The 13,051-nt window shown below is 44.2% G+C and overlaps 1 protein-coding gene across 1 annotated transcript; it reads right to left on the bottom strand.

Moving 5' to 3' along the window:
• Positions 1-3,292: 3,292 nt before the first annotated feature.
• Positions 3,293-11,459, bottom strand: LOC308512496 (uncharacterized protein; the record flags this gene model as incomplete). Its single annotated transcript, XM_081082223.1, has 9 exons — positions 3,293-3,484; positions 4,174-4,306; positions 4,511-5,191; positions 6,128-6,274; positions 7,168-7,229; positions 7,947-8,029; positions 8,436-8,541; positions 10,400-10,488; positions 11,379-11,459. 7 exons carry the CDS (start codon positions 11,457-11,459, stop codon positions 5,151-5,153), a joined length of 609 nt encoding a protein of 202 aa, XP_080938349.1. The 3' UTR covers positions 3,293-3,484; positions 4,174-4,306; positions 4,511-5,150.
• Between the last annotated feature and the right edge of the window lie 1,592 nt (positions 11,460-13,051).

Genomic DNA, 13,051 nt, shown 5'->3' on the forward strand with positions numbered 1-13,051 from the left:
ATGGGCATTTCTTGTTGCTCACCTTCTAGCTCTTTGAGTTGTAGGGTTAGGTAATTTATTACCATTGTTTTTTGTTTTTTTGCAGTAGGCTTGTAGAGCTATGAACCTCCCTCAAACCTCCCTCTCAAGACTGCTTTTGCTGTGTCCCATAGGTTATGGATTGTTGTGTTTTCATTGTCATTTGTTGCCATTAAAATACCAATGGCATATTTCACAGACCTAGAATGAACTCCCCAAAAATTCATCTGGAATAGAAAAAGATCCCAAATAGCTACAGCAAACGTAAGAAAGAACAAGTAGGAGGGATCTCAATATCAGATATCAAGCTGTATTACAATGCCACCATTCTCAAAACTGCCTGGTACTGGCACAAGAACAAACATATAGATCAATGGAATAGAATAGAGAGCCCAGAAATCTACCCGAACCACTATGCTCAATTAATATTTGACAAAGTAGGCAAGAACATACAATAAAGTTAAGACAGTCTCTTCAATAAATGATGTTGGGAAAATTGGACAGATACATGCAAAATAATGAAACTAACTTACACCATACACAAAAATAAACTCACAATTGATAAAGGGCTTAAATGTAAGACGGGAAACCAAAAAAATCCTAGAGGAATCCAAAGGCAACAAAATCTCAGATATATGCCGAAGCAATTTCTTCACCCATACACCTCCTAGGGCATTGGAAACTAAAGAGAAAATAAACAAATGGGACTACGTCAAAATAAAAAGCTTCTGCACAGCAAAAGAAACCATCAACAAAAAACCAAGAAAGCCCACTGCATGGGAGAACATATTTGCCAATGTTATCACTGATAAGGGTTTCATCTCCAACATTTATAGGGAACTCATACAACTTAACAAAAGGAAGATATAAAATCCAATAAAAAAATTTGGGCAAAGGATCTAGACACCTTTCAAAAGAGGACATTCAGAAAGCCAAGAGACATATGAAAACATGCTCAAAGTCACTAATCATTTGAGAAATGCAAATCAAAACACCAATGAGGTACCATCGCACACCTGTCAGAATGGCTATCATCAACAAATGACAAGTGCTGGCGAGGATGGGGAGAAAAAGGAACCCTCCTTCACTCCTGGTGGGAATGCAGACTGGTGCAGCCACTGTGGAGAACAGTGTGGCGTTTCCTCAAAAAACTTAAAATGAGAGAAACCAAGATGGCAGCATAGGTAAACACCGGAGTTTGCTGCCTCGAACAACCACTTCAAAAATACAACTAAAAGACGGAAGGGACATCGTCCAAAACCACAGGAAGGCTGGCTGAGTGGAAATTCTACAACTAGAAGGAAAGAGAAAAGCATACCGAGACTCAGAGGAGGCGCAGTACGGAAGTAAAATACTAAGGTGCGGAGGTGCATGCGGAGCAGGCTGGGGGCTGAGGGCGTGGTTGTGGTTTTCAATCAGGAGGGAGTCTCAGGCTCTGAGCTCCAGTTCTGGGTGAGTCTCTAGGGACCCAGACTCATACAGGAGAAGCGGGACTTTCTGGCATCGGTCAGAACTCGAGGGCATCTTTCTCTCCGAGGGGCTTGCAGCAATTACCGGGACACTGAGAAGCAGAGCCTCTGAGGGCAAGACTGAGAGCCGCCATAACTGCTAGCCCCCCCACCCCCTGTTTATCCCGTGGGACCCGCCCTGCCCAAGCCCTGCAGGGAGGCTTTTGCTGGATACCTTCAGGAAAAGGCTAGATTAGCACCTCCCTAGAGATCCAGGAGCCAGGAAACCCAGAGGTCAGAGTGGGACCATCCAGTTTGCAGCTCCGTGGAACCACAAAGGACACACTCAGGGGGGAGACTCAGTGAGCACCAAAGCCCCACTGAAGCAAGTCTTGCCCCAGGGGTGTCTCCAGCACAGAAGTTCTCCCACTGCAGACACAGCTGATTCTCAGCCAATTGGCCTGGAGGTCAATTCCTCCCAGTGATACCTACAACAATCAAGGCTTAACTACAACAAGACTGTGCACGAAGCCCACAAGAGGGTGCACTAAGAGTGCCCTCCTCAGGTAATTGGGGAGGCTGAGCCACTGGGCCCTAGAGGACACTCAGCACAGAAAACCACTTTATCAACACAGGGAAGCATAAAAAATGCGGAGACAAAGAAAAAGGACACAAATGACAGAAATGGAGGAAAGCAAACTGCTGGATATAGAGTTCAAAACCACACTCTTAAGGTTTTTCAAGAATTTTCTAGAAACTGCTGATAAACTTAATGAGATCTACAAGAAATCTAATGAGACCCTCGAGGTTGTGATAAAGGACCAACTAGAAATTAAGCATACACTGAATGAAATAAAGAATATTATACAGACTCCCAACAGCAGACCAGAGGAGCGCAAGAATCAAGTCAAAGATTTGAAATGCGAAGAAGCCAAAAACACCCAACCAGAAAAGCAAAATGAAAAAAGAATCCGAAAATATGAAGATAGTGTAAGGAGCCTCTGGGACAGCTTGAAGTGTACCAACATCCGAATTATAGGGGTGCCAGAAGAAGAGAGAGACCAAGATATTGAAAACCTATTTGAAGAAATAATGACAGAAAACTTCCCCTACCTGGTGAAAGAAATTGACGTTCAAGTCCAGGAAGCACAGAGAACCACAAACAAAAGGAATCCAAAGAGGACCACACCAAGACACATCATAATTAAAATGTCAAGAGCAAAAGACAAAGAGAGAATCTTAAAAGCAGCAAGAGAAAGAAACTCAGTTACCTACAAGGGAATACCCATACGACTGTCAGCTGATTTCTCAACAGAAACTTTGCAGGCCAGAAGGGAGTGGCAAGAAATATTCAAAGTGATGAATGCCAAGAACCTACAACCAAGATTACTCTATCCAGCAAAGCTATCATTCAGAATTGAAGGTCAGATAAAGAGCTTCACAGATAAGGAAAAGCTAAAGGAGTTCATCACCACCAAACCAGTATTATGTGAAATGCTGAAAGGTATCCTTTAATAAGAGGAAAAAGGTAAAGATACAAATGAGGAACAACAAATATGCATCTATCAACAAGTGAATCTAAGAATCAAGTGAATAAATAATCTGATGAAGAGAATGAACTGGTGATTATAATAGAATCAGGGACATAGAAAGGGAATGGACTGACTATTCTTGTGGGGGAAAGGGGTTGTTGCGGATTCGGGAAGAGACTGGACAAAAATCATGCACCTATGGATGAGGATAGTGAGTGGGGAGTGAGGGCGGAGGGTGGGATGGGAACTGGGAGGAGGGGAGTTATGGGGGAAAAAAGAGGAACAAATGTAATAATCTGAATAAAGATTTAATTTTTAAAAAACAAAAAAAAAGATCCCTTTATCCTTTGGGTTACACATCTTCCTGCTGGGAAAACACACCTTCCAATAGCAAAATGCACCTTCCTGTAGGGCAACACTTCTTCCTGTGGTGGAAACTATCTTCTTTAGGAGGAACCCTCCTTCCTGTGGTTGAAATACACTTTCCTGTAGGGGAAATGAACCTTCCTGTAGGGGCATACATCTTTATTTAGGGGAAATGCACCTTCCTGTACGGGAAACTATTTTTCTGTGAGGGAAACTAATCTTTCTGTTGGGGAAAAGTCCCTTCCTTTGGGGGAACCTAATTTTCCAGTGTAGGAAACACATTCCTGTTGGGAAACAAACTTTTCTGTGAGGGAACTTTTCTTTCTGTGGGCAAACACATCTACCTGTGGGGGAAAAACATGTTTCCCATGGGGGAAACTCACTTTCCTATGAAGGAAATGCACTCCCTGTGGGGGAACACATCTTCCTGTGGGGGAAATACAACTTCGTGTGGGGTAAAGTATCTTCCTGTGGAAGAACATTTTCTGTGGGGAAAATGCACTTTTCTGTGAAATGAACTCTTCATCCTGTGGGGGATATGCACATTCCTGTGGGAGAAATTCACCTTTTGTGGAAGAAAGGCATCTTTCAGTGTGGTCACATTCGTCCTTAGGGGAAACACACATTCCTGTGAATGAACCCATTTTCCCGTGAGAGAAATTCACCTTCCTGTGGGGCAATTCATCTTCCTCTTGGGGGAAACATATAATCTTTATTAGGAATCATATTTTCTGTCAGGGAAAAGGAGCATTTTGTGGGGAAATGCAACTTACTTTAAGGGAATGCAGGTTCCTGTGGGAGAAACATACCTTCCTGTGAGGGAACACATCTTCTGTGAGTACAACTTCTTATTGGAGAACAATCTTCCCAGAGCAAAATGCACATTTCTGGATGTGAAATGCACCTTCCTGTGCAGGAATTCTTGTGAGTGAACATATCTTCCTGTGGAGGAATATATCTTACATTGGGAAAAACACACGTTCCTGTGGAGATCACATGTATATGTGGAGGAAATTTACCTTCCTCAGGGGGAACCTAATCTTCCTGTATGGGGAACACATTTTCTGTGGGGAAATGCAGCTTCCCAAGGGGAAAAACATCTTCCTGTGCCAAAACCATTCTTCCTATGAAGGGAAAGGCAACTACCTGTGCAAGAATTCTTCTTCCTTTAGGGGCACACATCTTCCTGTTATGGAACTGTGTTATCCTATAGGGGACTGTATCTTCCAGTAGGGCTACACTTCTTCCTGTTATGGACCCGTTTTCCTGTGGGGGGTGAGAGACCATCTATCTGTTGTCTAAACACATTTCTGTGGGTAAATTAACCTCCCAGTTGGGGAACACACCTCCCTTTGGGGCAAACACACCTTCCAGTGCAGGAACCTATATTCCTGTGTGGGAACCTAGTCTTATTGTTAGGAAAATGCCCTTTTCTGTGGGAAACCTAATCTTCTTGTGGGAGAAACACAGTCATGTTGGGAAACACACACCTGTGAGGGAAACCTTTTTTTGTGGGCAAACACATCTACCTTTGGGGAAATGTATGTTCCTTTGAGGGAGACCATATCCTTTGGGAGTAATGCAACTTCCTATGGGGAAATGCATATTCCTCTGAGGGAACCGTTCTTGGGGGAAACTCACCTTCCTGTGGGAGAACCTTTTCTATGGCTGAAATGCATATTCTTTTGGGGTAAGTGCACCTTCCTGTGTGATGAACCCTTCATCCAGGGGGGGATACATACCTTCCTGTGTAGGAAATTCACCTTTTGTTGGGAATTACACCTTTCTATGTGTGAACACATCTTCCTTTCGGGGAAATACGCCTTCCTGTGAAGGAACACATATTTACGTGGTGGAAATTCACCTTCCTGCAGGGTAAATTAATATTCCTGTGTGGTAAACACTTTCCTGTGTGGGAATTGTTTTTTCTGTCAGGGAAAAGCAATATTTGTGGGGAAAATACACCTTTCTGTAGGGGAATGCTGCTTGCTGGGGGGAAATACATGTGCCTGTGAGGGAACACATCTTCCTCTGGGGAACAATTTTCTTTTGGGGAACAATCTTCTCATGACTAAATAGACCTGCCTGTAGTGGTGTGGGGGAAACACACCTTCCAATGCAGCAATTCTTCTTCTGGATGAACACATCTTCCTGTGGGGGAACCCTTTTCCCTTTGGGGATAGACATATCCCTCTTGTGAAATGCACATTTCTATAGGGGAATGTATCTTTCTGTAGGGGAACACTTCTTCCTGTGGGGAAACCCTTCTTCCTCTGGAAGAAATGCACTGTTCTGTGGGGTACACTAACCTTCCTAATGAGGAAAACATGTTTCTTTGGGGAGAAGCACCTTCCAGTGTGGGAACCTATTTTCCTATGGGGGTACCTCATCTTCCCATTGAGCAAAAAACACCTTTCTGTGGGGAAATCTGAACTTCCTGAATGGGAGTTCACACATTTTCAGTGAGGCAACCCTTATTCCAGTAGGGTAAACTCAACTTCCTTTTGGGAGAAATGCACCTTCCTATGTGGGAATACATCTTCCTGTGGGGGAAATACACATTCTTGTGGAGAAAGTATCTTCCCTTGAGTGAAACTCATCTTCCTGTGCAGGAATCCTTCCTGTTGTGGGGGAAAGGCACCTTCCTGTGTGGGAACATATCTTCCTGTGGGAGAACCATTCCTGTGGGGGAAACCCACCTTACTGTGGGGTGAACACTTCATCTTATGGAGAATATGCAATCTCCTATTGGGGGAAACATACCTTTCTTGGGGGGAAATTCAGCTTCTTGTGAGGGAAAGGTGCCTTGGTGTGTGGGAACACATCTTCCTTTGTGAGAAATACACCTTGATGTGACAGAACACATTTTCCATGGGAGAAATTGACCTTCCTTAGGGACAATACATTTTCCTGTGTGGGAAACACATTTTCCTGTGTTGGAACCATAATTTCTGACAGAGTAAATCAACTTTTTGTGGGGAAAAGCACCTTCCTGTGAGTGAACACATCTTCCTGCTGGGGAATAGTTTCCTTTTGGGGAATGATCTACCTATATCAAAATACACATTCTTGGGGGGCAGGGGGTCACACTTTCCTATGGAGGAATTCTTTTTCCTGTGGTGAACACACCTTCCTGTAGAGGAACACTTTTTCCTTTGGGGGAAATGCACCTACCTGGGGGGTGGGGGAGAACACATCTCTAGGTGAAGAAAATTAATCTTTCTGTGGTAACCTGATATTCCTATATGGGAAATGCATCTTCCTGTGGGGAAATTCCCCTTCTTATGGGCTAAAACAACTTCCTATGTGAAAACCCTTCCTTCTTTGGGGGTACACATCTTCCTGTTGGGGAAACACACCTTCTGAGAGGGGGATGCATCTTCCTGCAGGGCAACACTTCTACCTGTAGAGGAACCTTTCTTTATACAGAACACTCCTTCCTGTGGTCAAAATGCACTTCCCTGTGGGGGAAATGAAACTTCCTGCCAGGGAACACATCTTCCTACAGAGGAAATGCACCTTCCTGTGTGGGAACCAATTTTCCTGTGGGGGAAAATAATCTTCCTATTGGGAAAAATCCCCTTCCGGCGGGAGAACCTAATCTTCTTGTGGGGGAAACACATTCATGTTGGGAACACACATGTCTGGGGGAATCATTCTTCCTGTGAGAGAACACATTTACCTGTGAGGAAAATGCATGTGCCTTTGAGGGAACTTTTCTTCTTGTGTGGGAAAACACACCTTCCTGATGGGGAAATACACCTTCCTGTAGAAGAAAGTGTCTTCCAGCGGGGAAAACTCACCTTCCTGTATTGGAATCCTTGTTTTGGTAGGGAAGGCACCTCCTGCGCAGGAAACCTTCTTCCTGTAGGGGCACACATCTTCCTGTTCAGGAAACCACGCCTTCCTATGTGGGAATGTACCCTCTTGTAGGTCTACACTGCTTCCTGTGGTAGAAGCTTTTTTCCTGTTTGGGAGCCCTTCTTCCCGTGGTTGAAATGCACATTCATGTGGGGGAAATGAAACTTCCAGTTGGGGAATACTTCTTCCTTTGGGGGACACACACCTTCCATTGTGGGAATCTATATTTCTGTGGGGGAGCCTAATCTTCCTCTTGGGTAAAAGTCTCTTCCTGTGGCCGAAACTGGTTTGGCTCAGTGGATAGAGCATTGGCCTGCGGACTGAGAGGTCCCGGGTTCGATTCCGGTCAAGGGCATGTACCTGGGTTGCGGGCACATCCCCAGTGGGAGATGTGCAGGAGGCAGCTGATCGATGTTTCTCTCTCATCGATGTTTCTAACTCTCTATCTCTCTCCCTTTCTCTCTGTGAAAAATCAATAAAATATATTTTTAAAAAAAAGTCTCTTCCTGTGGCAGAACCTAATCTTCATATGGGGGAAACACATTTAAGTTGGGAAACATGACTGTCTGTGAGGGAACCCTTCTTCCTGTGGGTGAACACACCTACCTGTGAAGGAAATGCATGTTCCTGTGAGGGAACACATCTTCCTTCATAGAACACAACTTTCTTTTGGGGAATGATCTTCCCATGGCAAAATGCATCTTCATTGGGGGAAACGCACCTTCCTGTGCAGGAATTCTTCTTCCTGTGAGTGATCACATCTTCCTTTGAGGAAACCTTATTCCTTTGGGGATACACATCATCCTGTGGGCAAACAGACATTACTATAGGGGAATGCATCTTCCTGTAAGGGAAAACTTCTTAATGTGGTAGATCCTTTCTTCCTGTAGGTAAACCTTTCTTCCTATGGCGGAAACACAATGTTTTGTGGGAGAAACTAATCTTCCTGATGAGCAAAATATCTTCCTTGGGAGAAACCCACATTTCTGTGTGGGAACCTCATTTCCTAAATAGGAACCCAATCTTGCTGTTGAGGAAAAGAACCTTCCTCTTGGGGAACCTAATCTTCCATAAGGGAATACAAAACTTCCTGTTGTGAAACACTTTTCTAGTAAGGGAACCCCTTGTTTCAGTTGGGGAAATTCACCTTACTGTGGGGAAAATACACATTCTTGCAGGTGAACACCTCTTTCTGTGGAGGAAAACGCACCTTTCTTTGGCAGAAATTCAACTTCTTGCCAGGGAAAGGCCTCTTGCTGTGTGGAAACAAATCTTCCTTTGGGAGAAAGACACCTTCATGTGAGAGAACACATTTTCTGTGGGAGAAATTCACCTTTCTGAGGGGAAATTTATCTTCTTTTGGGGGAAACACATTTTCCTAGTGGGAATTATAATTTCTGTCGGGAAAAGTAACTTTTGTGGGGAAATTGACCTTCCTGAATGGAAATGCAGCTTCCTGTGAGGGCATGCAGTTTCCTGAGAGGGAACACCTCTTCCTGTGGGGGAAATACACCTTCTTCTGGAGGAAAGTATCTTCCTGTGAGGGAAACTCAACTTCCTATGCAGGCATCCTTCTGGCTGTGGGGGGAATGGCATCCTCTTCTGCAAGAAGCACACCATGTGTGGGAACACATCTTCCTGTGGGAAAACATTTTCTGTGGGGGAAATGCACATGCCTCTGGGATGCACCGTTCATTCTGTGGGGGATACACACAGTTTCTGTTGTGGAAATTCACCTTTTGTGGAGGAAAGGCACCTTCCTATATGGTGACACATCTTCCTTTGGGAGAAAACACACATTCCTATAATTGAACACACCTTCCAGTAAGAGAAATTCACCTTCCTGTGAGGAAATTCATCTTCCTCTAGGGGAAAACATATCTTCCAATTTGGAAATCATTCTTTCTGTCAAGGAAAGGCAACTTTATGTGGAGAAAAGCAACTTCCTATAGTATAATACAGCTTGCCGTGGGAGAAACACACCTTCCTGTGAGGGAACACATCTTCCTCTGTGGAACACAACTTCCTTTTGGGGAACAATATTCCCATAAGGAAATGCACCTTCTTGGGTGCAACACACACTTCCTGTGCAGGTATTCTTCTTCCTGTGGGTGAACACTTCTTCCTGTGGAGGAACACTTCTTACTTTGGGAGAAACACACCTTCCTGTAGAGAAGGCATCTATATGTGGGGGAAATTAACCTTCCTGTGAGGGAACCTAATCTTCCTGTAGAGGGAACAGATTTTCTGTGGCAAAAATGCACCTTCCTGTGGGCAATAACATCTTCCTATGTAGAAACCATTAATTTTCTGGGGGGAAGGCTCCTTCCCAGGTGGGAACCCTTCTTCCTGTGAGAGAAAGTGCACCTTCCAGTGGTAGAAAATGCACCTTCCTATAGGGAAATTCAGCTTCCTGTGTGGGAAACACATCTTCCTGTGCGGGAACACTTCTTCGTGCTGGGAAACACAACTTCCTTTTGGGGAACTATCTTCCCATGGCAAAATGCACCGTTCTGGTGGGTTACACACCTTCTTGTGCAAGAATTCTTTTTCCTGTGGGTCATTACATCTTTCTGCAGAGGAACACTTCTTACTTGGGGGGAAATGCACCTTCCTTTGAAGAATGCATCTATATGTGGGGGAAATTCACCTTCCTTGGGGGAACCTAACCTTCCTGTAGGGGAACTCATTTCCTGAGGGGAAATGCAACTTCCTGTGGGCAAAAACATTCTTCCTGTGGGGGAAGGCAACTTCCTGTGCAGGAACCCTTCTTCCTTCAGGGGCACACCTCTTCCTGTGGTGGAGCCAGTCTTCCTATGGTCAAAACACACATTCTTGTGGGGGCAATGAATCTTTCTATTGTGGAACACATCTTTCTTTGGGGGAAGCACACCTTCCACTGTGGGAACCTATATTCCTGTGGGGGAAGCCAATCTTCCTGATGGGGAAAAGTTCCTTCCTGTGGGGGAACCTAATCTTTGTGTGGGGGAACATATTCATGTTGGAAAACACACTTGTCTGAGAGGGAACCCTTCTTCTTGTGGGGAAACTCACCTTCCTGTGGGGGAAATGCACCTTCTTATGAGGGAACACATCTTCCTTAGTGGAACACAACTTCCTTTTGGGAAACAATCTTCCCATGGCAAAATACACCCTTGTTAGGGAAAAACGCACCTTCCTGTGTAGGAATTCTTCTTACTCTGAATGATCACCTTTCTGGAGCGGGTGGAGGAACCCTTCTTCCTTTGAAGGTACACATCATCCTGTAAGGAAAATGAGCAATCCTAAAGGGGAGTGCATCTTTCTGTAAGGGAACACTTCTTCCTGCAGTGGAACCTTTCTTCCTGTAGGGAAACACTTCTTACTGTGCTTGAAACCCACCATTCTGAGGGGGAAACTTACCTTCCTGTTGAGGAAAACATCTTCCTTCACGGGAATTGCACATTTCTGTGTGGGAATGTATTATTCTGTAGGGGAACCTAATCTTCCTGTTGAGGAAAACCACCTTGATGTTGTGGAATCTAAGCTTCCTGAAGGAAAAACACATTCCTGTTGGGAAACAACTTTCTGTGAGAGAATGCCTCTTCCAATGGGGTAAAATCACCTTCCTGTGGGGCAAATGTACCTTCCTGTGGGGAAACACATCTTCCTGTGGGGGAAAGTATCTTCCTATAAGGAAAACTCATCTTTCTGTGCAGGAATCCATCTCCCTGTGAGGGAAAGACACCTTCCTATGCAGGAACACATTTTTCTTTGGGAGAACCCTTTCTGTGGGGGAAACCCACCTTCCTATGGGGTGAACCCTTCATCTGTGAGGTATACAGAACCTCCTATGGGGAAACACACTTTCCCTTGTTGGAAATTCACCTTCTTGCGGGAGAAAGGCCCCTTGCTGTGTGGAAAAACATCTTCCTTTAGGATAAAAACACCTTCATGTGAAGGAACATATTTTCTGTGGGAAAAATTCACCTTCCTGAGGGACAATTCATCTTCCTGTGTGGGAAACACATCTTCCTGTGTGGGAATTGTTATTTCTGTCAGGGAAAAGCACCATTTTGTGGGTGAATGCACCTTCCTGTGAGGGAACACATATTCCTGTGGGGGAAATAGACCTTCCTGTGGGGAAATGTATCTTCCTGTGAGGGAAACTCACCTTCCTGTGCTGGCATACTTCTGGCTGTAGGGGAAAGGCATATTCCTCTGCAAGAAACACACCATCATCTTGGAAACACATCTTCCTGTGGGAGAACATTTTCTATGGGGGAAACACACCTTCCTATTGGATGAACCCTTTATCCTGCGCCAGATACCTACCTTTTTGTGGGGAAAATCCACGTTTTGTGGAGGAAATGCACCCTCCTGTGTGGTAACACATCTTTCTTTGGGGGAAACACACATTCCTGTGAATGAACACAACTTCCCGTGAGAGAAATTCATCTTTCGGGGGGAAAATTCATCTTTCGGGGCTGGGGGGGGGGGGAACACATCTTCTTGTGTGGGAATCATTCTTTTTGTCAGGGAAAAGAAACTTTTTGTGGGAAAACACAACTTTCCATAGGGTAATGCAGCTTCCTGTAAGAAAAACACACCTTCCTGTAAGGGAACATATCTTCCTCTGTGGAACACATCTTCCTTTTGGGGAACCATCTTCCCATGGCAAAAAGCACCTTCCTGGGTGCAAAATGCAAATTCTTGTGCAGAAATTCTTCCTGTGGGTTAATATATCTTTCTGTGAATGAACACTTCTTACTTTGGGGGAATCGTACCTTCCTGTGGAGAACTCATCTATGTGTGGGGAAAATTCACACTCCTGTTGGGGAACCTAATCCTTCTGTAGGAGGAACACATTTCCTGTGGGGAAATGCATTTCCCTGTAAGCAAAAACATCTTCCTGTGTGGAAACCATTCTTCCTGTGGGGGTAGACATCATCCTGTTGGGGAAGTGGACATTGCTATAGGGGAATGCATGTTCTTGTAAGGAAACATTTCTTCCTATGGGGGGACCTTTCTTCCTGTAGGAAAACTCTTCTTCCTGTGGTCAAAACACACCGTTTTGTGGGGGAAACTATCCTTCCTGTTGAGGAAACATGTTCCTTTGTGGGAAATGCACATTTCTCTGTGGGAACATATTTTCCTGTGGGAGAATCTAAACTACTTTTTTTTTTAATTAAATCTTTATTGTTCAGATTATTACATTTGTTCCTTCCCCCCCCCCCCATAGCTCCCCTCCACCCAGTTTCAACCCCACTATCTGCCCTTACCCCCACCCACCCCACTGTCCTCATCCATAGGTGTCCAATTTTTGTCCAGTCTCTTCCCCCACCTCCACACCCCTTTTCTCACCGAGAATAGTCAGTCCACTCCCTTTCTATGCCCCTGATTCCATCATATTCACCAGCTTATTCTGTTCATCAGGTTATTTATTCACTTGATTTTTAGATTCACTTGAGATAGATGTGTATTTGTTGTTCATAATTTTTATCTTTACCTTTGTCTTCTCCTTCCTCTTCTTAAAGGATACCTTTCAGCATTTCATATAATACTGGTTTGGTGGTGATGAACTCCATTAGCTTTTTCTTATCTGTGAAGCTCTTTATCTGACCTTCAATTCTGAATGATAGCTTTGCTGGGTAAAGTAATCTAGGTTGTAGGTTCTTGCTATTCATCACTTTGAATATTTCTTGCCACTCCCTTCTCACTTGCATAGTTTCTGTTGAGAAATCAGCTGACAGTCGTATGGGAATTCCCTTGTAGGTAACTGACTTTTTTCCTCTTGCTGCTTTTAAGATTCTCTCTTTGTCTTTTGCTCTTGGCATTTTAATTATG

Source organism: Myotis nattereri (assembly GCF_964212035.1).
Source record: "Myotis nattereri genome assembly, chromosome: Y".
NCBI lineage: Eukaryota > Metazoa > Chordata > Mammalia > Chiroptera > Vespertilionidae > Myotis > Myotis nattereri.